The sequence below is a fragment of the Staurois parvus genome, unplaced genomic scaffold (genome assembly GCF_062004578.1).
Source record: "Staurois parvus isolate SC_StPar_1 unplaced genomic scaffold, SC_StPar_1.0 ptg000988l, whole genome shotgun sequence".
In the NCBI taxonomy this organism is placed as follows: Eukaryota; Metazoa; Chordata; class Amphibia; order Anura; family Ranidae; genus Staurois; species Staurois parvus.
Window position 1 is genome coordinate 4,365,699 of NW_028318784.1, and position 25,187 is coordinate 4,390,885.

The 25,187-nt window shown below is 39.6% G+C and overlaps 1 protein-coding gene across 1 annotated transcript in view; it reads left to right on the plus strand.

The window, feature by feature from the left end:
• TMPRSS15 (transmembrane serine protease 15) overlaps nucleotides 1–25,187 on the plus strand; it is a 450,422-nt gene that overhangs the window by 165,946 nt on the left and 259,289 nt on the right. The window contains exons 10-13 of the mRNA XM_089657394.1: nucleotides 298–441; nucleotides 13,353–13,511; nucleotides 19,587–19,689; nucleotides 20,909–21,059. Coding sequence (XP_089513520.1) covers nucleotides 298–441; nucleotides 13,353–13,511; nucleotides 19,587–19,689; nucleotides 20,909–21,059 — 557 coding nt within the window. The remainder of the gene's footprint in view (nucleotides 1–297; nucleotides 442–13,352; nucleotides 13,512–19,586; nucleotides 19,690–20,908; nucleotides 21,060–25,187) is intronic.

The following is a 25,187-nucleotide window of genomic DNA, read 5'->3' on the forward strand; positions in this document are numbered from 1 at the left end:
TCAACCAAGGCAATAACATTACAAGTGTAAGTGAAGTAATTAGTGCACTGCTACAAGTTAAAAGGACCTTTAGTACAATTTCAAAGCGAATGCCATTTTGTATCACTGTAATTGGCTTTTATGAAAAACCTTGTCAGAGCCTGTATGGTAAACAGGTTAAGCAATTACATTTGAATCATTTTTCCATCATGGCTATCTTTTGTGCGCAAAATTAACATCAATGTCCTTTTGAACACTGAACACTCTAATTTTTTTTATCAGCTACATAATGAGTTTTTGCTCTGCATTTATTTTTAGCTTTCCATGATCGTTCTACAAATCCTGGGATAATTCAGATTTTTTCTAATCGAGCAACAGTAGAATTTGAAACTGATACTATGTCTGGTGGTCGGCCCGGCTTTTTAGCAATCTACACAACTTTTAACAACAGCAGTATATCCAGTAAGTATATTGTCATTGATAAAGTAGAGAGAAAATCCAATGGGGACATCTGTTAAAGTGAGAACTGTCAATGGTGGAATTTAGCTTCATTTTGGGGATATTTCCACTCACTTCCTGCAATGACTTTATGACAGGAAGTAAAGAACCACAAAATAAGCCCAACATTATTGTAGAGTCTAGAAGTCTAAATGTTTTAGTTCTTAGGATGACAGTGAGCTGTAGCCAGCACTTTTTGCGGTTTGTTAAAGCCCACTTCATCAGGGTTTTAAAAGCTGTATAAGATGAGAAAGTAGGGTTCCTGGAAAAAAAACCCATATTAGTCTATGTGATATAGAAGTGCTGCAGCAGTCAAACAATTTGAATAGACATGTGCGTTTTGTTGCATTACGAATCGATTTTCGGGCAAAAATTGGATTTTCAAAGATTCTAATGTATACAAATGTCTGAATGGACATAGTAACAAATGTCAATGAGTCCAAAAAAAAGTTATAAAGAAATTAACGAATGCATTTCTTTCATTCAGATCATGATGTGATAGCAGCTAATTAGGATAATTCAGATTTGAGTAAATTTGTGATTTAAATTACATTTGTACTTGTTACAGTCAGTCAGTTCAGTTAGGTTTGAAAAATTCCGGACCACCAAATTTTACATTTGAATTCCTTTGCGTCTAAAATATCACATCCTTCTAAATAGTTTTGATATAAGAATAATGAATCCACCCGAAATATTGAAACTGAAAACTAATATATAGCAATCTTCTGAAAAAACTGCAAAGTTTTTCTAATCCACCCGGACCACGAATATTCACTTACCCTAGGTTCACTCTTAAGCGTTTTCTGCAGCGTTTTGCAGAAACGCAGTACAGTCCAGTTAACATGATTTCCTATGGGACATGTTCACATCTCCGCTTTTTCACCAGGTACATTTTTTGGAAAGGGTCAGGGACTTTTTTGAACGCAAAAAGTTGCTTTTTGGTTCTATAGAATTCAGTGGAAATACTGCAAAAAAGCATGTATTGCGTTTTTGATGCACTTTTGATATGTTTTTGCACATTTTTTATGTGTTTTGTGTTTTAAATCTGCCTAGCAACAAGAAAAAAAAAATGCAAAAGGTTCTGTTTGACCTAAAATTTTTGCTTTGTGGTGCTCAGATGCAGTTTAGTTCTGCTTTAACTTACATCTGATAGTTTTACGGAGCTCCGGGAGTACAGCTATTACATATACACTTATACACTTCAGGAGCTCTGACAGAAGATGTGCTGCCTTCTTACACACTGCATCTCTGTCCACTCCTCTCCTCCAGTGCTCATACACAGAAGACTTTGTATTTTATAAATGAATTCACATAGTACAAAGCATCCTGTGATTAGACAGGAGGAGGAGAGGGACAAGCACAGTCATTGCATGCAACTCTACAGCTGAAGGAACTGAGACCAGAGGTCCATTGCTGAAGCATCAGAAGTACAAGAATAGCTATGCTCCAGGTGGTCAGTCATAATGTCAGTTGTAAATTAAAGAGATAAGTCTATGAGGTGGCATACACCTCATTGGACTCAGCCCCTAGTAATCCAGCATATTTTACAAAGTGGCTGAATTCCTGGAGTTTAGCTTTAAGGGATGTTATAAAGAACCATAATCTGTAAAACGTCTACAGCTGAGTTCACACAGTGCTTGACAAATATCTAGAGTTATTGGTGGTCTCTAAATGCCCATGAATCTTCAAAGACGGGCCAAAAGTTCCAAATTTTGATCACTGCCCTCTGTAATTGTGTCTGCAGTACTCCGCAGAAGCACTATGAAAAGCCTTCTGAATCTTTCTGAAAAGCATCATGTAAATTTGAGACTAAAAGTAATTGTGAACTTTACGATCGTGGCACAGTTGCACTGTGTCCTGGAGAGCATTAGCAGATTTCAATATGTGGGTGGGCATCTTCATAGACTGCTGGTCTGACATTGTATGGAAGACTACTACTCATGGTGCCAAATGTATCAGATCACCTTATTATCCTGAAATTCCTGTGAACCCCAACTCCAGGCAAGTAAAAAATTATCTCTTTCAGTTGGGCTTTGCCCACATTGAAAGAGTTAATTGCTCATTTATGTCTAGGAAGACAATAAAAGGAGATGTACTTACCTGATCCTCCGCTCCTCCCTACAGCTAGACCATAGCCCTCCAGATCCATAGCCCTGCTTTGTTGTCAGTGCACCGAGGGACATTTCATCTCCAGATCATGGGGGAGCAAAGGATAAGGGGGAGCAAAGGATCAAGGGGAGCAAAGAATCAGGGGGAGCAAAGAATAAAGTAAGCAGAACTGTTTCTCCACCCCCCCTTAACAAAACAAGCTATTAACCCTTGCTGTGTGGGCACAGCTTCACTGCAACTGATCATTTTTTATTTGTCCTACGGACACAGCTGATCACATGACTAAGTAAAAGGCCAATCACAGTGGCCTTTTACCACGTGATCATCTGTGTCCAATGACACAGCAGGTCACAAAGTAAATACAGTTCCCGGTTATCGTGAGCATGAGGAAAGTACAGTCAATAACCAGCAAATGTCACAGAGTGACAGTGACAGACAGTGCCCTGATTATCAGTGCCGTCCATCATTGCCCAGCAGTGCCACCCAGCAGTGCCATCCATCAGTGCCCAACAATGCCACCCACCAGTGCCCATTAGTGTCCAGCAGTGCTACCCATCATTGCCACCCATCATTGCTACCTAGCAGTGCCACTCATCAGTGCTGCCATGCAGTGCCATCAGTGAATGCCACCAGTCAGTGTTGTCAGACAGTTCTGCCAGTTAGTGCTGCCTATCAGTGCCCATAAGTGCTGTCTGTCAGTGCCCATCAGTACCACCTCTCAGTGCCAATCAGTGCCACCTATCAGTGCCCACTATTGCTGCATATCAGTGCAGCATCATCCGTGCCTCTTCATCAATTCCCACCAGTGCTGCCCGTCAGTGCCCACCAGTGCTGTCTATCCGTGCCACCTCATCAGTGCCCATCAGTGCTGCCTATCAGTTCCCATCAGTGCTGCCTATCAGCACAGCCTCATCAACATACATCAGTGAATGAGAAAAATTACCTGTTTGCAAAATTTTATAATAGAAATAAAGAAAATCTTTTTGTTCTTTTTTTGTTTATAGTTTAAAAAATAAAAAAAAACCCAGCGATGACTAAATACCACCAAAAGAAAACTCTATTTGTGTGAAAAAAAAAGATAAAAATGTCATATGGGTACAGTGTTGCATGACTGCGCAATTGTCATTCAAAGTGCGACAGCGCTGAAAGCTGAAAATTGTCCTGGGCAGGAACGAGGTAAAAGTGCCCTGTAGGCAAGTGGTTATTGGATCTGGCTTGTTAAGTTGCATCCATCTTTAAAAAAAAAAAACAGAGCTTGATATTCCTTTAATGAAAACCATTTGTTGTGCTAATGCTAACATTTCTATAAGCCTGCACTTAGGCTTTGTGCTTATTACTCCCAGCTTCTAGACAGGCAAAATGTGCTGGCTTTGATAAATAAGCAGAAGAACACTGTTATGGGGTAATGTTCCCCAGAGCCAGTTTCCAACATGCTTTAGATCAGGACCTGTTGTTCTGGCATTTGCAACTCCTATTTCTAAAATAAGCTTGCCTTCTGTGCTCACTGGATGGCTTAGCTAGAGAAAGTAAAGCACCTTTCAATATTTCAGCATGTTTTATTTCTGGCTTAGTTTCTGCAGCTCACTAATGAATTTGGCAGAATAAGAGTTTGTTTTGTACTGTTTGGAAAGATGGCAAAACTCATTTTCTGATGGAAAATGTGGTACTTGTCAGTAGAAAAGAGGTAATATTTTCTGAATCTATGTACTAAGAAGAACAATAATGTGCTATAGTTTTAAAATTACTTTCAATCAAGGGACAGACATACATGAGCGATTGAAAGTTAACAAATGATCTTCTTACATTTGTTTCCCTTGACGTGCATTCTATGGATGTGCATGGTCATGTAAATTTCAGGTTAATAAGAATGTGATCTCATACATTGGGCACCATGAACGATAGTCTTCCATACAATGTAGGACCAGCAGTCTGTGAAGATGTCCACCCACATATCGGAGCATCAGAGCATGTAGGAGAGTGCTAGTTGCCTGAAGGAGAGAGGAACAAGGTAAGTATGCCCAGGGCCATGGATAAGAGGGTACCACCAGTCCTCCTGTATGGAACCCAGGCCAGCAGGGGGGCCTAGGCAGCTGGGTGAATTTGATGTGGGTAGGGAGCGTGATTGGCATAGCGGCAGGGGGCAATTACTGGAACCAATCCCTCTCTTCAGCAGCTGAAAGCTGGCTTTTTCTCCTTTCCCTCCCGATGGCTTTCAACTGCTGCAGAGAGAACCATACAGAGGATCGGTTCCAGTAATTGCCCCTTGTCACACCCATCAACCTTCCTGAACCATATGTTTCCCCCTGTGTGCCCCCACCCCCGCAGTGCTCTCAGCTTCCCTCCTCTTCTTCCTACTGGCAGTTGCAATCACATAATAGGATCGTTTGGGATGGAGAGCGGGGGAAAGGTCTGGTAAATATGTCACATTTTTCATCCCCTCCCTTTACTGAATGAACACAATGAGTGATTGGTACCAATCCCTCACTGTGTTCATTCATATCTGAGCCCTATTAAACTGTGTTTTTTGTGGGGGGGGGGTGGCCCTGTCAGGTTGGCTGTATGGGGTTCCATGGTTTCTATCAGCAGCCCTGAGTGTGCCACCTTATCCCCCATCCCCTAGACAGGTGGTCACCAAACTATAGCCTTTGGGTTGTCTGTCTCTCTCTCCAATCTAAGCCTTGAAAGTGTGATCTCTGTAACTTACAGTTGTGATGAGATAGCGATAACTCCAATCTTAGTTGAATATCATAGGCAGTGACTCAATCCAGATGACATCTTGTAGATCTTGTGAACTTTATTCCATAAACGGAGATAATCTTACAACAATGAACATTGGATAGGTCAAAAGATCATAATGTGATCTGCTTCATGGCATGAGGATAGAAGCTGCAATGCATTTCTGGGAAAAAGGGTGGGCTATCTATACAGCATTAACTAAACCAAAGGAAAGGGAGGAGCAGAGACAAATTATAGAAAACACTTAAAGGCATATGACAGTCATGTGAAACATGACAGTAACACTACAAGCTTTTATCAGCTAAGGCACACAGTGGGGTACGCTTACTAAAATTGGAGCACTCAGAATCTAGTGCAGCTGTGCCTGGTAGCCAATCAGCTTCTAACTTTAGCTTGTTTTATTAAGCTTTCACAATCAGCCCCTGTTCACACCAATGCGATTTATCATCTGATTTGACAGTACAAAATCGCATGAGAAGTCACACTCTATTTGTGCCTATGGAATAGTTCAAATTGGTATGACTCCGACTTTGTGGAGCGGCACCAATTTTGAAAAAAGGTTTCTGCACAATGTTTGGCTATTTCATGTGGGACTTACACATCTGTGCAAGTAAGCAGCACATTAAATTGCACTGACCAGCGAAATTGCACTACTTCAAGTGAAGTAGCACGCTATCAAAGCCGCATTCAGTGTGAACCGGAGCTAAGGGCTAGTTCACACTGCTTGCATTCCAGTACTTTGTTTTCTGCATCCAAAACGCATAGAAAGTAGGTTACATGGTTTTCAATGGCATAGTTCACACCAGTGCTTGCAGTTTCAGTGTGTTTCAGTTCCAGAAAAATAAGTAGAACATGTTGCATTTTTTCCTGCACAGAACTTTACTGAAACATGGTAAAATGCATCAAAAACACATCAAAAACATATCAAACCCCAGTACAGTGAAAAAAAAAAAAGAAAAAGAAGAAAACATTATCTGGAATGCATCCAAAAAACACATAAAAAATGCAACAAAAACAGAACGCATCAAAATGTGCATGAAGAAACACATCCGAAACAGATCTTGAGTGTGTTTTTGTGGTGTGAACTAGCCCTAAAACCTGGAAGCTGATTGGTTGCTATGCAGAGTTGCAGCAGATTTTGCACATTCCAGTTTTAGTAAATGATCCCCAGTGCCTCTGCTTCTCCCCCCTTCCCCAAAAGCTTCCATGTACAGTCTCAGCTTTCTTCCCCCCTGATCTCCTGGTCTCCAGTGCAGGTGGGTAGGAGCACAGGTTACTGTCTGCATCCTAGAAAGCAATGATGTGCTTGTCCCAGCATTCACAGGAGGATAGAACTTCCTCCCCCCTCTATTTTTTTTAACATTTCTCCAGCATGACAACAGACACCTCTCAAAAACTCAAAATGCATAAAAACGCATTAATACACACCAAAAACGTGTAACAAAAACACAAAATGCACCGGGAAAATTCATCAAGCTCAACCTGCATAGGTGTGAACCTCGCCTTAAGGGGGAGGGTTCTGAGGGGGACACTGATGAAAGAGGGACTCCCATGGAGACTCTGACATAATAGGGGACATTAACAGTGACACTGATGTAAGAGGGACTCTGAACAAAGTGTTTGCCTAGGGCGGCATTTTTAAGGGGGGCGGCTCTGTCCCCAGGAAGAAGTGACACGGTGGCAGCTGGTGACTGGGGAGCAGTAGAGGCAGAGGAACAGCAGAAGCTGGGATCCAGGAGAGGTGCCTGAATGGTGTTAGACTCACCGTCCTGGTCCTCATCATGGCTTTGGCGGTACCCAGCAGATGTAATTCTGCAAGCTGTGCTGGTGAGGGCTAGAAATGAGGAGGACGGCGTAGAGCAGGTGAGTAATCCGCGACAGGTTGGGGGCTGCTGAAAGGTATCCGCTTATCAGGGTGGGGTGGGGGGGGGGGTTGGGTATACAATTTTTTTTGTGTTGCTTAGGGCATCACAAAAACAAAATAAACCACCACTGACTCTGAATGAAATGCTGATATAAAGGAGAATTCTGATAGGGACACTGATGTGAGGGGGGATTCTGGTGTGGACTTTGTAATGGGGAACTTCAATGGTTTCCCTGATGTAAGGGGGGAGTTCAACAAAAGACAGGGAATTTATTTTTGTTTGACCTTTATCAATGACTCAAGTTTACTGAAGTTCTTTCTGTGTTGTACCAATTAAAATCTTGCTGATTACAGCATTTTCCAGTGTAAAGCAAGTTTTAGGTAAACCTTAGTAATTCATATACATTTTTATATATAAAACTGATTTTTGTTTAGCCCATGATTTTTTGTAAAATATAGAATGTAGCTGTCATAAAAGTTTGGAGACCTCTGCCCTACCAGTTTGTTAGCAGGTTGAAAACTGTTTAGTTAGATAGGTACCAGCCCAGGCTGGGTTGGGTAGAGTTAATGTTCTGTATATACGTTTTTCAGACTTTTGGAGCTTCAGCCAACCCACCAAAATAAGGAGGAAGGCTGGAGCCTAGGGTTTTCGCTGTTTTGGATACCCGCATGTCTTGGTGTGTGTGCAATGTAGGGTGGGGCCATCGCTCGTGAGGTCACTACACATACCACAATCAGGAGGTGGCAAGTTTGTATCCCGAGACCGGAGTTGTGCATGTGATCAGTGCTTTATGGTTTTACTTATGTCAGTGGCCAATATTTTTTTGGTTTCTATAGTTTTAGGCTATGTGGATATTCTTGGCTTTCATTTTATATTATTGTGGGATATTCTTTCTGGATGGTTGAGGTGGCCTGGTTAACTATTTGTGGAGGTCTCAAGGCAGTGTCTCAAGCGCATGTGACTCTCTTTAGATCTAAAGAGTCCATTTGCTCTGGTAAGGACCCAACAACTTTTAGTGCCTATTCACAAATGTGCATTCCAGGTTTCAAGATCTGGTTTCAGTGTGGATTGCAATCTACTTGTTCAACAGTTTAGGGCCGGTTCAGGAAAATTTTTGTGACACAGCTGCGGATTGTACTGTTCACAGGTTCAGGGCCAGTTTGGATGCAGTTTTGCAAAGCGTTTTTGGTTTTGCTGAGATAGAGAGACTGGGGGGGGGGGGGGGGATGCTTGAGCAAACTGTGCTGGAACCTGATCCTGAACTGAAATCCAGATCCCAAATTGAATTCCTGATCCTGAACGGAAATCCTGATCCTGAACTAAATTCCTGATCCTGAATTGAAATCCTGATCCTGACTTGAAATTCTGATCCTGAACTTAAATCCTGATCCTGAACTGAAATCCTGATCCTGATGATGTGCAGTTTAAAAGTGGTTCCCGTAGACGTCAATAGACTATACTCCACACCTGAACTGGACCACACTGCTCAGAAATCTGAATGAAATAAATGCTTAAAAACACCTGAAAATCGCTTATCTCAGTGTGAATGGAGCCTTAAGGTGGTGGCACTATTTCTGGTGTTTGGAGCAACACTGTTTTTGTGTGAAAGATTCAGTGCAACACCACTGCTTGGGAATGTCTTCACATCTGGATTGAACTGTCATTTTTCTTTTACCCTTTTCCAATCAGATTATTTCATATATGTTGGATTCATTATTTCACATTATTCATGTATATATATATATATATGATTTAATGTTAGCCCAAATGTTTTTTATTTCAACAGAGGTACTGGTGGAAGTGGTGAGACTCTACCCACCCCTCTGAATCCATCACATCATAGTCACTGTATGTAGAGCTATGGGACAACACTTTATTAGAAACTCAGCTTCGTTCTACATGCAGTGTTCTCTAAGTCAGGAGACTGCCTTAATGTTAGACTGTGCACATGACCACATTTTCTGCCGGGTCTAGGGCATTCATGAGTTCTCCTATGGCAAATGTACCCCTAGTGGACAGGCGTATTAGGCCCCAACCACAAAATGGTGTAGTTGGAGTATCTATCCCAAACCAAACCACCTTTCAGTTAACCCTTGTAGTGTGGAGGGGGACCCAATAATAAGGGTAAAGTTTTCAATTTAATCTACCTATGTGCTAAAAGAATTTGGACTCCATAGCACTAGCACATGACATAATTCTGTTAGAGGCTTATCTTCAATCACTCCCCCTCAGACTATATTGCTAGGCTAGTCCACAGAGCCACACCAGTAGCAGAGTCAGGGGTGTAACTGTACCTCGTACTGCACTTACAGTATAGATAGCCATGCCTGCAGTATTGAAGAACAGGCTGAAACTTCAAATTCACTATGTTTTAAGCTGTTGAGCTCTTTATTTCTGATCATTCTGAGGATCACTTTAAGCTTGCAGTGGGTAAGCATTAACAGAAACCATTTCTTTGGCATGTTGTGGCTATAACACTATTTTTATGACCGTGAAAAGCTGATTATTCTCTTTGATATTCAATTCATATACATTGCAAATTGAGAACAGCATTTTCCGTCCAACATCTATCCTTGAAGCAGCAACATTTTAAGTGCTTACAAGGCAAAACTTTATAGTCACAGTTGAGATTTATCAAAAGTCACTTAAATTGGAGTGATGGCCCTTAGTTCTCTCTTTTTTTATTTATGTTTATTTAAAATTGCTCAAGCCTCAACTCTGCTGAGGCGATATTACTCGGCTATATGATTCCATGTGATAAAACTATATTGTAGAGTTAATAGAAATTCAAGTTTCAACCTTTTTTATATAGTGGGGCACTAAAGTTGGTATTGGTATACCATCAGTTATCCTCTTTATGGCTCCTAAAGTGCTTTTAAAACAAATACAGCACTGCAGATTTATTCGGAGGAATACCATTACCGTTGAAATATACGTGCTTCCCTGAAAGGTTAAAATAAACACAATTCTGAAGAGAGGAAATTTTGTTCCCAAAAGTAAATACTCCTTCCTTCATTTTATTAGAGATTGTATTGTTATAAATATATCTATATTTACTGTTGTGTAGCTTTGAAGAGGTCCCAGTTTAAAGCTGATCTCTTAGTCTAGTGCGGATTACTATCAGAACAATGGAAATCAATAATAAAATCAACTGTGGTTCCCTCATGGGGGCAAAATGAGGAATAGTCCACTCTTGTTTTTAAAAACATAAATAAAGAATGATTAAATCTTAAGACAGTGTTAGTGGATCAGAGCAGTATTGTTTGAGAAAAAATAAGTTCTCACAATTAAAGTGTATGTCAAGTCAAAATATGTTTTCCAGCTTCGTAAGAAAACTGTCTATGGCTCTATTAGAGAAGACTTTTTGCCCTGCTGACAGCAGTTTTAGCAGACATGAAGTGAGGAGAATTTGCAACAGATACACAGATTGTAGTAAAACCCTGATAGGGGTTCCAGCCTTCCCACACTCTACAATTTTTTTTTATCTACATTGCTGTTGAAAAGTTTCCCTTCCTTCCTGTTTACTATGTCCTAGGTATCAGTAAAACCTTGACACTAACCTTAACCACTCTTCTAAAACTAAGAAAAAAAATTGACCAGATGCACATTTTTAAAGGATTTTCCAGTTAATAATTTAGGTTGTTCCAATTGAACACTCACATGCGACTTTGATTACCATAAGTTGTAAAGCGCTAACCACTTCAATATCGTGTACTTTCACCCCCTTCCTACCCAGGCCAATTTTCAGCTTCTAGTGCTCTCACACTTTGAATGACAATTGAGCGATCATGGAACTCTGTACCCATATGACATTTTTATTATTTTTTTTTAGACAGATAGAGCTTTCTTCTGGTGGTATTTATTCACCACTGGGTTTTTAATTTTTTGTTAAAAAAATTTAAAATATTGAAACTTTTGAGGAAAGAAAAAGTTTTCCTTAGTTTCTGTTAAAAAGTATTTCAAATAAGTAATTTTTCTTCTTCACCGAAGTCCTCTGATGAGGCTGCACTGATGGGCACTGATAGGCTGCACTGATGGGCACTGATAAGGCTTCAATGATGGGCACTGATGAGGCAGCAGTGATGGGCACTGATAAGTTGCACTGATGGACGCTGATAAGGTGGCACTGATAGGCAGCACTAATGGGCACTGATTGGCACGGATGGGGCTGCACTAATAATTAAGATACTGATGATTAGTGCCCTGATTAGGAGTGTATGTTATATACTGACAGTTTTTCCTGATTCACGCCCTGGGGGCACACAAAGTGCGGGGTTCTGGGAGGCATCCATGGACACCCTCCCAGAACTAGACTACCATGATATAACCATCTTTTGGCTATAGTACAGTCAGGAAGTAGTTAAAGAAGAATTTCATCTTGGACCAATTTACTTTTGTGTATACGATACCTGGTCAATGTCCCTAGAAGATGAAAAGATAGACAGCACTACTTCAGTGATCTCCACTTGCTTCTGGGTCCCGCACTGAGCGGCCACCCTGATGCATTCTGAACACAGGAGGTTGGCTGCACAGTAAGGGCACCATTCACAGAATGCTTTGCATTTTCTGAATGAAAGCATAGCATCCACCGAATGGCACCTGTGCTGTGCAGCCAACCTCCTGTATTTATAATGCATCAGGCCAGCCTCAAAGCAGGGGCCTGTAAGCAGATAGAGATCCCCAAAGTAGCAGTGTCCACTTCAGTCATTTCCAGGTTCCAGGGGCATTGGACAGGTATGGTATATACATAGTTCCAAGTTGGACCAATGTAAATGCGTAAAAATAGACCATGCCCGGAATCAATATTTAAAGACCATAAGACTGTATAACCTGCCTTTGCTTAGGGTACTGGTCTTTTGTTTCTTGTCTTATCTGGCCATGACAACAGACCACCATGAATTTCTATGCATAGACTCAGATGTGGTATCATGTGTAGGCTTAGTTGATTGTTGATATTAAACAAAAAAACTCAACAGCACTTTAATATACAGAACTAATACGTCGGCATCACAGAATAAATGCTCCTAAAATCTCCTTTATTGAGGATCTGAAAGGAGCAAACAGTCTTACACACAGAGAAAGGTGATGTGTTTCAGCCTGGGTGGGCTTTAGTCACAACACATCATGACTAAAGCCCAACTGAGCTGAAACTCATTAGGTTTCTCTGTGTGTAAGACTGTATACTCCTGTTGGATCCTCAATAAAGAAGATTTTAAGAGCATTTACATGGTGATGTTGACTTATTCATTATGGGTGTTACTTGACAGTTGCGCGGCTGCAGTCTTGGCACCCATTCCCCTCCTATGCACTTCCATTGAGTCTGATGGGATATTCCATCACATTTATTTACTGATAATCTTGGGCACTTCAATATATAACTGAAAAAAAAATGAGTGACTATCTGCTACACAGACATATTTATCTATGTTTCCCCTTTGTAAGTGCTGCAAATACAGAACCAATTCTGTTGATCCTTCCAGAAACCTAGTGATCTCCTAAATTCCAGTTTGATCTAACAACACTGCCTTTTCTGCACTGAAATCCCAAGCAGACTTCACAATCTACCGAATGTCTCCCCTGCTGGACTACAGAACACCCCCACCCTTGCTCATCTCTATAGAAAATGGGAAAAGTGTTCTGTATCAACTACAGCTGCTCCGTCAACCTCAAATCTCAGGCTGGGAGCAGGAAATTGACCTGGTTATAGTGGGTAACTACAGAGAAAGGTCAGGGTAACAAATTGACTGAACTGTATGGCAGGGCTGTGTAAATCTCACCGGATAGACAGAAATACAATTTCTTGGTACATAAACTAGTCTATATATATTCAGCATTAAAGTAAAATATTGCCATGAAACACTTATTGTTCATATCAGCAGAGGCTTCCATTCAGTGCTCTTGGCTGCCATTGCTGAACTCCAAGACATAGAGGGGGCTATTTACCAAAACTGGATAGTGCAAAATCTGGTGAAACTCTGCATAAAAAAAACTAATCAGTTGCCAGGTTTGATTGCCAAAACTTAATTAAATAAGCTGAAGTTAGAAGCTGATTGGTTATCAGATTCTGAGTGCACCAGTTTTAGTAAATCTCCCCAGAGAGATAAATTACTGCCACCCTGGCAGCTTGCTTTTAAAAATTGCTTTTATTGTCTTTTTTACCCCAAGATGAAGAGAAGATAGATTGCACTTTTGAAGATGGATTTTGTTTCTGGATTCAAAATATAAAAATAGATCTAGACTGGATAGAATGGATACGATACCGTGGCCCAAGCAGTCCTCCAACCGCTGGTCCTGATGTTGACCATACAATTGGAAATGCATCTGGTAAATGTTCCTTTTTTTGTATCCAACTGGTTGCAATGTGACTTTTTGACTCAACTTAATTATGCTGTTCCTGGATAATTAGAGGACACTCATTGTAACAGCCTGCAGCACCAGTAAAAATCTTCTTGAATAGTGAAAGGAGAAAGCAGCAGGATGGTGCGAATTGATGTTCTCTTATACACCCATGGGCAATACATTCTTGAGAAGGTTAATTTTCTGAGATAACTTGCAAGTAAACAAAATTATATGCAGAGAAATCTCAACTAGACACTCAAACAGAATCTCAATAACATCTATATATAACTAATGCATCACAGTAATCGGTGATAATACCTATTGAACCACATTTTTTTTTAACTCTAAAGAAGCAGATATCTGTGTAATGATAATGTGATGGTCAGTGACTTGTTCTGTGTATCAATTAAACATTTACAGTATATGTGATTTATCGATTGCAAAAAAAGCACTAGGTGCAAATACTGTGGGATTTATTTACTAATGCTGGTTCACTCAGAATCGAGTGCACTTCTGCATAGAAACCAATCAGCTAACAGATTGTATTGCTAAAGCTTAACTGAACAAGCTGAGGTTAGAAGCTGATTGGCTACCATGTACAGGTGCACAAGATTCTGAGTGAACCAGCTTTAGTAAGGTATGTTTAGGAAGCACAGTAAGTGTATCTGTATCACCTATGTACTGTATACTATATCAGCTTAAAGTGGTTCTAAAGGCAGGACTTTTTTTCCCTGCATCAAGGTAAAAAATGTCCCAGTACTTGTATCAACTCCCACCAACTATCTCAATTAAGTGATCTCAGTCCAGTCTCAGTCCTATCTCAATCCAGTGCTCTAGCCATCTGCAGCGGTGCTGATCTCTGTTCCTCTCCTCACGGGACAGAGGAAGCAGCTATGGCCATTGGCTCGGGCTGCTGTCTATCTAATTCCGTGAAGAGGGAGTTGGGGGTGGGGTCAAGCCACACTGTGTGTGTCTATAAATGCACACAGCCCGGCACAGGACTAATCCCACAGGTGTGCTCCCATAGCAAGCAGTTGGAGAAGAGAAGGGGCCAAGAACACCAGTGGGGGTCCCCAGAAGTCGTTCAGGGCCTGTCTATGCACTACCAGTTCACAGAGAAGGTAAGTATAACATGTTTGTTATTTTACTAATGTAGACTAAGCGAAAAAACAGAAGCACTCTAATGCTTCTGAAAGTGAGTCCTGTGTCTGGTAACACTGTATTACGCAGCTGGCCGGGATTTGTCTCTTCAGGCTCAGCTTAGACTACAAAAAAATGGCACCCAGTCACACGCAGAGTCAGCAAACTGTAAAGATAAAATAGTAAAAGATGATGAGCATTGGTATCAGCTCAACAATGCACCCATAAAAGCTTTACAACCACTTTAAGGGGCTAGTGAATCAGTTTCACAAATTTTGTTTGAAGGTCAAAGTATGCAAAATTTGTGGTGAACCTCAAGTCCACAGAGGGTGAACCTTGTTATTTATTTCTGCTCATGGGGGGCATGGCAGGCCAATGTCAACATGTAAAAAATAGCATACATATCTGTCTTCATCTAAGGTACTATAGGTTGTCCCTTTTTTTCTAGTAGTGAATAAGAATAGTTTTTAGCTAAACGTTTATGATTCATGGTATTCGTGAATTCCTGAGTTTAAACATGGTAACAGCGAAGCAGAACCTCATGCTTAATCTTCCTGTGACATTTCCAGACTCCATAAAATGAGGAATCTAAAAACTTGACTACAAGAACCATATATAATTAAGCGTAAGCATGTAGTTTGTTTCTCAAGTTGAGTCATTTATGTTGTGTGTGTGCTTACCGAACTCTGTCCAGCATTGTAATGACTTTTTTCCTTGATTAATTGTGGAGCTGGAATAACCAGTTAGCCCACTGAGAAATTCCCCATCAAAAGAGTGAGAAAGTATAGGATCTCATTATTAAAGCATATCTATACTAAAAGTAACTTACAGGCTGCCATTGATGGTATGTCCTTCTGAAAATGCTAGTTACATGACTGTCATGTTAACCTTCTTTTCATATTTTCTGAGTACCTAACCCTTAATAGATCTTCAGATCAGGAGTTCTGACTTGTATAGATAAATGTTAGTTACAGGTCAATAACCACAAAAATGATTGAAGTTAGAGAAAGCCACGCTCCTAATATTTGCAAAACAGGATCAGCAGTGGCGGACCTATTTTTGGAACAGATTTCCTTTAAAACACACAGAGAACCAAAATAACAGGGGTCTATGTCTTGCATGTACGGTGGACATGATTTTGGTTGATCTATAGCCATTTAAGAAAATGTATAGTTATTATGTATATTTAATCTGTTAATTAGCACTAATTCACAAAAAATGTTTGCGTTCAATGGTTCCATTTATGCACTTATGTTACATACACAGCATATTTTATAAAAAAAGAAAAAGAGTTACCTTCATAGCACGGAATGTAGCAACCTGTGTTGATCAATTTCTTAAAAACTGTTTGGGATAATAAATTCAGCAGAATCTGTGAGATGAAATTTTTTGGAGCCACTTGAAAATTTTCATACAAATTTGTGTGATATGTAGAAAATCATTGAACTCAGGAATCCTGCCAATTGGGATACACAAATTGTAAGATTCCAACCAAATGTCTTGCCTACTCCCTAGTGTTGGTGGTCAGGTACTATAGCTGACTTTGAGTTCTTTGCCTAAACCAGCCCTCTCTTTCATAAGTCAAGAGGCCTACTGGCATTTGGTTACTCCCAGGTCATATACACAATGCGATAATGCCTGGCCACCCCACTGGTGCAGATGTGAACTAAGCACTAAACACAAGCAGAGTGGTCTAATGGCAGTCCAGGTTCAGGGCAGTCAGAGTTCAAAGAGTAGTCCAAAGTCCAATCTGAGTTTGATAACAAGGAAATTCAAACTATATGGCAGGGCACGGACTACGTAAAGTAAATGTCAAGGAACAGGAAAAGGCTGGTAAACAGGGAGCTTGAAGCACGTCACAAGCATAAGACGTGGCAGGCTTAAAACAGGTTTGGACTCCACCCACTCTATACCAATCATCCTGCAGATGAACAGTCAGACAAGAAGAGTTCAGCTCAGTGAAAACTTGAATGCTGGAACGAGACCAGCAGCTGCCATTGAACAGGAGATGTACACACTCCTGACACCAGACTGCCCAAATCTGAAAAGAAAAAAATATATATAAATTTCTCCTGATTTTTAAAGTGATCCATACATATTATTACCTGGAAAGCAGAGCCAGAACTTGCTGAAAAGAGAGAGGAGGAGGGAGAACCCAATGTTTTAGGAGTTTGTAGGAGGTTCTCAAGAAAGGGGGTTTCTACACCCCCAAAATATTGGGTTCTTCCTTCTTCTCTCTCTTTTCACATAATTTCAACTTTATTGCAAAGCCATTCTTGTTATGTAGTGTGATTTCTATGTATATTCAAAATTATTGTACTAGAAGGGTTTTAAACCTTTCCTGCTCTAGTGAAAAATCAGAAAAACAGAAAAACAAACTTTTGCTCTTACATACACTTTAGGTTTCATTTGCCAACTGTGCTTATTTTGTCAGACAGGTCTATTTTTTAGCCATCAAATAAAGGATGTTGGGGGTGGGGGGTTTGACAGTATCCTTTCCAGAGCTCACGTAGTTCCCTAATTTGCTGTGGGTATATACAGTACCTGACACACATTAGCAAGCACAGAATCATACTTTTGCGATAAAAATTTTCACATAAAAGGCTGCATTAACAAAAGTATTTTCCGATTGGCCCCTGTGGCTCCTCTAGTCTTTTAACTCTGTAGTGACTGGTCTGTCTGACCAGTCACTTGTAGTCCGGAGGAATGAAACTCCAACAGCCTGTTGGTTCTCAACTCCTCTTTTAAAAGCTGATAGTTGCTGAATAACAGCCAATGTCTATACTGCTATGTACTCTGTTTAAATCAAACTTTGGTCTTTAAAATAATCTTCCTGGCAACATATGATAGGAGATTTAGTTTCTCTGGAATTGACTATTTTATACAGTAAACAAGAAATCGCATCCCCAAGCACAATGGTTTGTGATACAGTCAATCATGAGGTGTATTCCACAGTATTTGGATGGCTGCAACAATTTAAAAAAATGAAATTCTGGCATACTCAGTAATGGATACAAGTAGGCAAATGATTTGTCTTGGAGCCTGTATGTATGATGTTATTTTCTCTTTACTGTGAATGGTGCAAACATTATTTGACCAGCTGTGGCACACTTTTCATGTTTTGATTTTCACTTCATGCTGCCTTTGTAAAGAAAGCAATATGGTCAAATATGCCAAATGAAATGATATTTGTTCTTTATGGGTTTATATAATTGTATACAATCATTGGTAGTGTTCTCTCTGGAGGTGAACACTTGGGTTTGTGAGGATTTCTTCTTTAGGCAACTAAGGAGGAGTAAGTGACATACTGTGTATGTCAACCCAATGGCTATAATTTCATATAGACTTCAACATAATGAGGTAATTTCAAAAGCATTTCTAATATCTGTTAGGCTCCATGCACACTAACATTGTTTTAAACTCTTAGGAGCTGTTATCAGTATTTTTTTTTCCTGCTCCTAGAAGCCAAATGGTGTTATCCTATGTGTCCATGCATGCAATTCAGCATTCAGGAGCAGGAAGAAAAATGTTTTTGTAGAGTTTTTGGGAGTGTTTTATCCAGCAAAAAAAAACACTTAACACTCCTAAACGCTACTAAAATGTTCCTAACAGCTTTTTTATAGCTTTTTTTCCTGTACATGTGCTACACAAACGCTAATAAAACGCTAATGCTCCTAAACACTCCTAAACTCTACTAGAACCAGCTATTACCAGTATTTTTATCCAGCGTTTTTCCCAGCTTTTATTAGCTTAAAATACGCTAGCGTGCATGCAGCCTTAATCTGCATCTTTCACTAAAATATTACCTTGTGATCCTGCCATAAAGGTCGTTATTTAGGTGCTTTCTGGTAAAGGGGGACAATGCTTTGTCCTAGCCTCACAACTGTGCTTCTGTGTTGTCATCCTGTCACATGGGCATTGACAGTTGGTCATTGCAGCACACGTTGTGCAGGAATGATCCACTGCTGTCACCCTTGGGAAACCCTGAGAATTGCCATGCATCCATTTAATGGAGTGCATGCATTAAGTGGCTACAAAGAGACTGAAACAGCACGTAGAAAAAACAAAAGATCAAAAAAGAAAAAACAGTGAAAAAAAAAATTATGGAAGTTGTATGGTGTATGATGAATAAAATAAAAATACTTAGAAAAATCACCACTTAACCCAATCCAATCTATGTGGCTAACATGTGTAAGATGGCCTCAGCCTTGCACCACTCCACAAGCCACGACCTCTGATATGTTTCACCCCACCAACCAGGGCTAAGTCATAGAGGACCTTTATGACTAAGCTTCGGTGGGTGGGACTGAACATGTCAGAGGGTGTGGCTTGTGAAGTGGTGCAAGTTTGAGGCCATCTTACACATGTTAACTACATAGATTGGATTGGGTTGAGTGGTGAGTTTTCTAAGCATGCTTCACACTAGTGGATGGTGATATTTTCAGCCAGCACCCCATTCCTAAGTACCAGCGGGACCATATACATTCGGCTCATTTGCTTATAGCGGCACTGCAAAAAGTAGCAGGTCACAAGTTGAAAAATGTTGTTTTACTCTAGTGGAGGAGTGAATTTAAAGTTACTATGCCTTTCCTCTTGCTAGCCCATCTAACAATACAAGAGGATATTGCAAACTCTTAACTGCTCACTCTTTTATGTTACATTTCTCAGTTGTAAAATCCACTTTACTTATTTTTACTTTAGCTTCCTTCATTCCTCCTGTTCCCAATGGCAGCAATTATTTACTTTTTCTATTTATATTGGCTGTAAAGAAGCTTGGCAACAAAAATATGCTTTTTGAATATTTGTAATCCAGACGACAGGGGGGTGGGAGGCACAATTTAGCACCAAAAAGCATCTACACTTTAAGCATAATTTCAGTTACAGCTTAACTCATATCTGTTATTTGTATGTTGACTGTAGGTTTTTATATAACAACTCCACGAACGCCTGGCTTCGAAACAAAAATTCGTCTGTCAAGTCTACCTTTAATTCCAACCCCACAACCACTGTGTCTTAGTTTTTGGTAAGATGGAATGAATCATCGCTTTGCAAAAATGGAAAATTATGCCATTCTCTAAAGACACTTAATTAACATTATTTAAAAGGTTAAATAGTTTTCTCAAGCATAAACAGAAAAGTAATTTTACTTAATCATGTAAACCTTTTATTAAAATAATATGATCTGTCACTTCTATTTTGTGTTTTCCTGCATACATAAGCAGTACATAAGCAGTATTAATTAAGGAAATGTAGGACACAGCAAACGACATCAGCATCTGGATTTAATAAAACCTTGCAAATTGTAGCTGGATGATTTTGATTTGTGAGCACAGGACTCAATATTTAATGAATCCTAAGGTCACTTAGCAAACATGCCTCCTATGTTGAGGTATGCTAACTAAGAGCTAACTGGGATCTTGAACTGATATTAATTTTGATACTATGGCTAGCAGACCTGGCTTTTGCATAGTGAAACATGCAATCCACATCTGTAGATGCTGGATAAACTCACTGTTACCTATTTGGTTGTGTCACTAGGCTATTTTGTATTAATAAAAGACACATTACAAAATACTACAATACTACAAAATTGTATGTGTTATATCATATGACCACCTAGAACACCTTTACATAGAAGGTGTGGCTTCAGCATGACAACACTGTACACATTGAACTAGTAAACAAACTTGCATTTCTATTGCCTACAGTTAAACCTATGCTGCCATGGCTTTCTGTCCCTAACCTATGGACCTTAGTTTGTAAGTGAGGATAATTCATGGGAGTTCCTCTTTAAACTCACTTGCATATTTAATGTACCTACCAAGGAAGTTGTTTTTTTTTCTTTTTTTTTTTTAAATGAGGGGTCCTGTACTAGTCTACACAGAGGGTTGAATTACTAAAGACAAATAGTCTGTACACTTTGCAAAGTGCAGTTGCTCCAGAGCTTAGTAAATGAGCAGAAGCTCTGCTGACTTCCATCATCCAATCATGTGCAAGCAAAAATCTTTTTTTAAATTTCCTTGCATGTAATTGGGTATTCTATGCAAAGTGGAGCTTTACCTCATTTACTAAGGTCTGGAGTAACTGCACTCGCAGAGTGCAACTGCACGGTGCAAAGCGCATAGTCTATTTCCCCTTAGTAAATCAACTCCAGAGTGTTTTGTCCTGCAATATGAATTGCTGATAAATGTGAAATATTCAGTTTACGGCATTGTAATTGTGCCAATATATTTAATCTCTAGGTACTTCATGTATGGCGTCAATGTCTTCCATTTAAATGTTCTAAACATTTTTGGGAATGGCTCTGAACAAATTGTTTTCTCTAAAGAGGGGAATTATGGCATGAACTGGAATCCTGGCCAGGTCACACTAAATAAAACTTCTGAAATGGTGGTAGGTAATATTTCTGTTTCACTTTAATTTCATAACAATATAATTGACTTGTATTCTGATTCTGAATAATCATCCTGGGACATATTTCCATGTGTCTTGGTGGAAACTAGGGCATAGGGGAAATGGAATATATAAAGATTCAGTAGAGTTAAAAGATAAGTTCACTTTTTGTAACATGCTACACCCATATTCAGGGTGTAACATGTAGCATGTTACGAAAGGACTGGTCCCCGCTCCCCTGTTGAGACGGCTAGCAGGGGATCTTCTAGTTGTCAGAATTTTAAAAAAAACATGGCCGTGCGGGGCTCCGCCTGCCAAGCCGTATCACTCATTTACAGTATTCTGTGAGTAGGAAAACTACAACTTCCGACAGCCTTTGCAGCTATCTGCTTGTAGTTCTCAATGATCTATCATGGGACTGTTGGGCGCTGTGGTACTTCATTGATTCCTGTCAGTGTGTATCTGCTTGCCCGTAAAAGGTACGAGCAAACAGATATTCTGACAGTCTGCAGAAGTCCTTAATGGTGCAATGCTTTCCGGGCTCCCAAAACAAACAATAGTAAATGCACATTTTTTTTTACCTGCATATAAATGTGCATTTAGAATTTTTTTTGTAAAAGGTGAACTTATCCTTTAAGTGACAACATGCTAGAGTTAGTGTGACCATAGAGCTGACCATAGATGGGTAGAATTTCAAACAAAAATGCCTAGGAAAAGAAGGTAATAAGAAAGTTCAATTCATCTTTCTAATCATCAGTGGGCCAAACTAATGTTTGTTTTAAACCACAGTGAAAAAAAACCAAAGCAGCCAAAGGAACATTTTTCTTGAACAAATTAATTTTTAATGGTGCTTGCGTCTATTGTTTGGCAAAGTCCATTCATTTCAAAATCAAATATTAAAAGCACAAAAAATCTTTGGAACTATATTCGATTGTTCTGAGAATGCTCTGAGAATTGTCATATGAATTTTTCTAGGACTTTTCCTGAGAATCTTCTTTTAAAACTCTATACATTTATGGCCAGCTTTAGTATGACTCCAAGGTCACCTTTCAAGAGGTCACTTAATTTTCAGCAATGAGTGGTATCAAATGAGACAATATACTTTGGATGCAATCAAAGTAACAAGTCTGCGTCTTGCAGAATTCAATAAACCTGTTATCTGGTTTTAACAATAGAGTGCTGTTTTAGTTTAAACCATCACAAGCAAAAAAAAAAATGCTTCTTTATAATTTTTTAGTAATAAAGAAAATAAAATGCAATTTTCTGTTCCAGAACATAAACGATATAAAAAATTGTGTTAGTACAAACAATAAGCTACAAGACAGGAACCACTGTGTACATGACCTTGGCAGAATTTCTGGTATTTTACAATATAGTTGAACGTATTATTTTCTGTGCTTTGATTGTCTCTCTGTTTAACTTGTGGACTGGCATAGCATGAAAATCACTGCTGCATACAATATGGAGGAAGACATCCTACCAAGATCTATCAGGCCACCGATACAGTCCAATTCAGTGCAAATAACTTTAAACTCAGAAAGCCCAACCAACTCAAACTTTTATCTCTCCACCATGAGCCCCCCTTCTGTGGGTCCCCAGCTTGGGTCTCTCTACAGGCCTAGGCTCAAAAGGCCTTCTCCACTTTAGGCTACAATCCTACATGTCATAAGTCAAGGGTAGCCTGTTCCCATGCTCCTTCTATCCAGGACCCCAGCCACACAAGATTATAAAGGGAAATGGACTCCAAAACTACACCCAGGGGAATGGGTCTCTCTAAAAGTTGTGTTAACACCTTCTTACACAATGATTATGAATACTGCCAGCATAGTATAGACATAGTTAATTATGGAAAACACTGCTCCCCAAATCTCTCATAAAAAAAGATAACTAGAGAAACAATTCTATCAGATATTAAATATTGTTTTAAAGTTAAGTTATGCGGATGAGAACATTTAATAAATATAAAGTAGGTGTTATTCTATTTTGGCAACAAAAGTGGAAACACACTTTAAAGGATTACTAGGCTGTTAAATTGCCTGAACCTAATGTGATGGTGCATGGCGTCAGACCCCAGCCCTTCTCACCAACTTGTGACCAAAGGACCAGCCGATCTCACACCGCACTGTCACTTGCGTAACAATGCCACTCTCAGCTGCGCCCTGCACAAAGATTTTCCAGCTTGCAAGACCACAATCTATGTGTCAGCAGCCTGAGAGCGATTGTTACTGGGTCAGGTTAATTACGCAATTAACCCTTCACACTGCCACCACCACCTTTTTACAGAGAAAGAAGAAACTCACAAATCTTATCAGTAACACTATGATTTTAGCATAAGCGTCTGTAACACACTGTCATCACAGACAGATGTATTCAGAGGATTAATACATACAGTAGCACTCTCCAGAGACAGGGATTCTTTAGTTTGCATTAAAAAATTTAGAGACAGTTCAACACTTTTCAGAAAATAGGATTTATTACTAAAAAGGTCAAAATGGTGCAAATAAAATATTTACAGAAAAAGATGTAACAAATATATAAAGAGAGCAATACAACAACAGAGAAACAAAAGAAAGAAGTTTCAGAAGGCAAAATACTTGCAAAAGTCCTTGGTTTGAACAGAGTCCAATCGTTCAAACAAAAGGTTGCCTTTGCTCTCAAGATGGTTCCTGATCAATGTTAAAAGGTACCTTTTCTCCAGGCTGTCAGTATTTTTCTATTATCTCAAAGGGGTGTCTCATGAGAACAAATAGCCAATCACCCCATTTGAGGATGGGTATTAGGCGGTGACCAAGGTTAGGACCAAATCCCTTACAAGTTCATACTACAGTCAATAACCTTCAATAGGTACAGGTAGCATCCTAGCAACTGGCAGATCAATATTTAGAATTATGTTCCAAATGCACAGATACTAAACTTAGCATATCCTGCCACTCTGGATAAAAGAAATTGCTTTCTACCCTCTTGTAGGCGCTACATAGAGATGTAAGGTGTCGGGTGACTCATATTAAAATGACCTATCCGAATATATACTTCATATTAATGTACCCAGTTCCTGCTGAAGTTTATGAATTTGTATGAAAAATGACTCATGTGGAATGTACGTTTTATGGCACATTCTAGCTCTAATGGCCTACAGGTCATGACCAACTGAGTTATTGTTTTACGACCGGGCAGAGGAAAGTGGTTTTCAAGCAGACCTTCTGGAACCAGGCTAATTAGTGGTTTACAGCCATAGAGCTCATCCAGCTGTGTGATATGCACTGTTTAACTCAGTTCACTTACATGCTCACAATCCATTCAAAAGGGAGGAGGAAGGAGGGAAAACAGGAGAAACAAAATGGCTGAGACCTAACAAGATGGCTGTCAGTGTCCATGTCTCTATGCGCACAATTGTCACACCTAATAGCCCCCCTCACACTCACCATACTACACTAAGTATACAAACTTAGGTAGTGTATAAGTGGGCCACCGCACATGTTTTTATTGATATTGGCCAGGATACAATCCATGACACAAATGTGTAGAATATGAAGCAGGCAGCAGGTGCACCCAGCAAGACCTTCAACAGGAAAAATGTGTGCCTAAGTTATATTAATGTCAGCATTTTGGTGGGGTGCAGCCCACTTTTCTCAAGGCCTACAACCTTATACAAATCTAAGATTGGCAGGCACCCTGGTATAAGAGTTGGGGTCTACGCCAGCCCAGGCAGTGGTTCTGTCCTCTTTCGAACTGATGGAGTTGCAAAGTGCACATGCATGGCCTATTCTCTATATGTCCTAATAACAATCCATTTACTTGTAGGCTTGCAAGCACTGGGAAATGTATATTTTGTTATATTGTCAAGCAGGAATACACAGGCTTGTGTTCTTTTACAGTTCCAGTTCCCTGACAGTAATGCTGTTAAGTTCCCATTAAGGTTCTACACTTCAAATAAATAATTTATAAAGTGTGACAAAATAATATGTAAGTCAGCCGTGCTAAACCACCAGTGGGACATGAACCACATTGTGCTTCACTACTAATTTATATTGTGTCCATTTTCCACTAAAGGGAAATAAAATATAATTTTAAAGACTGTTTAAATGACATGATTTCACAATACATGTATCAAGTAACAGTTTAAAAATT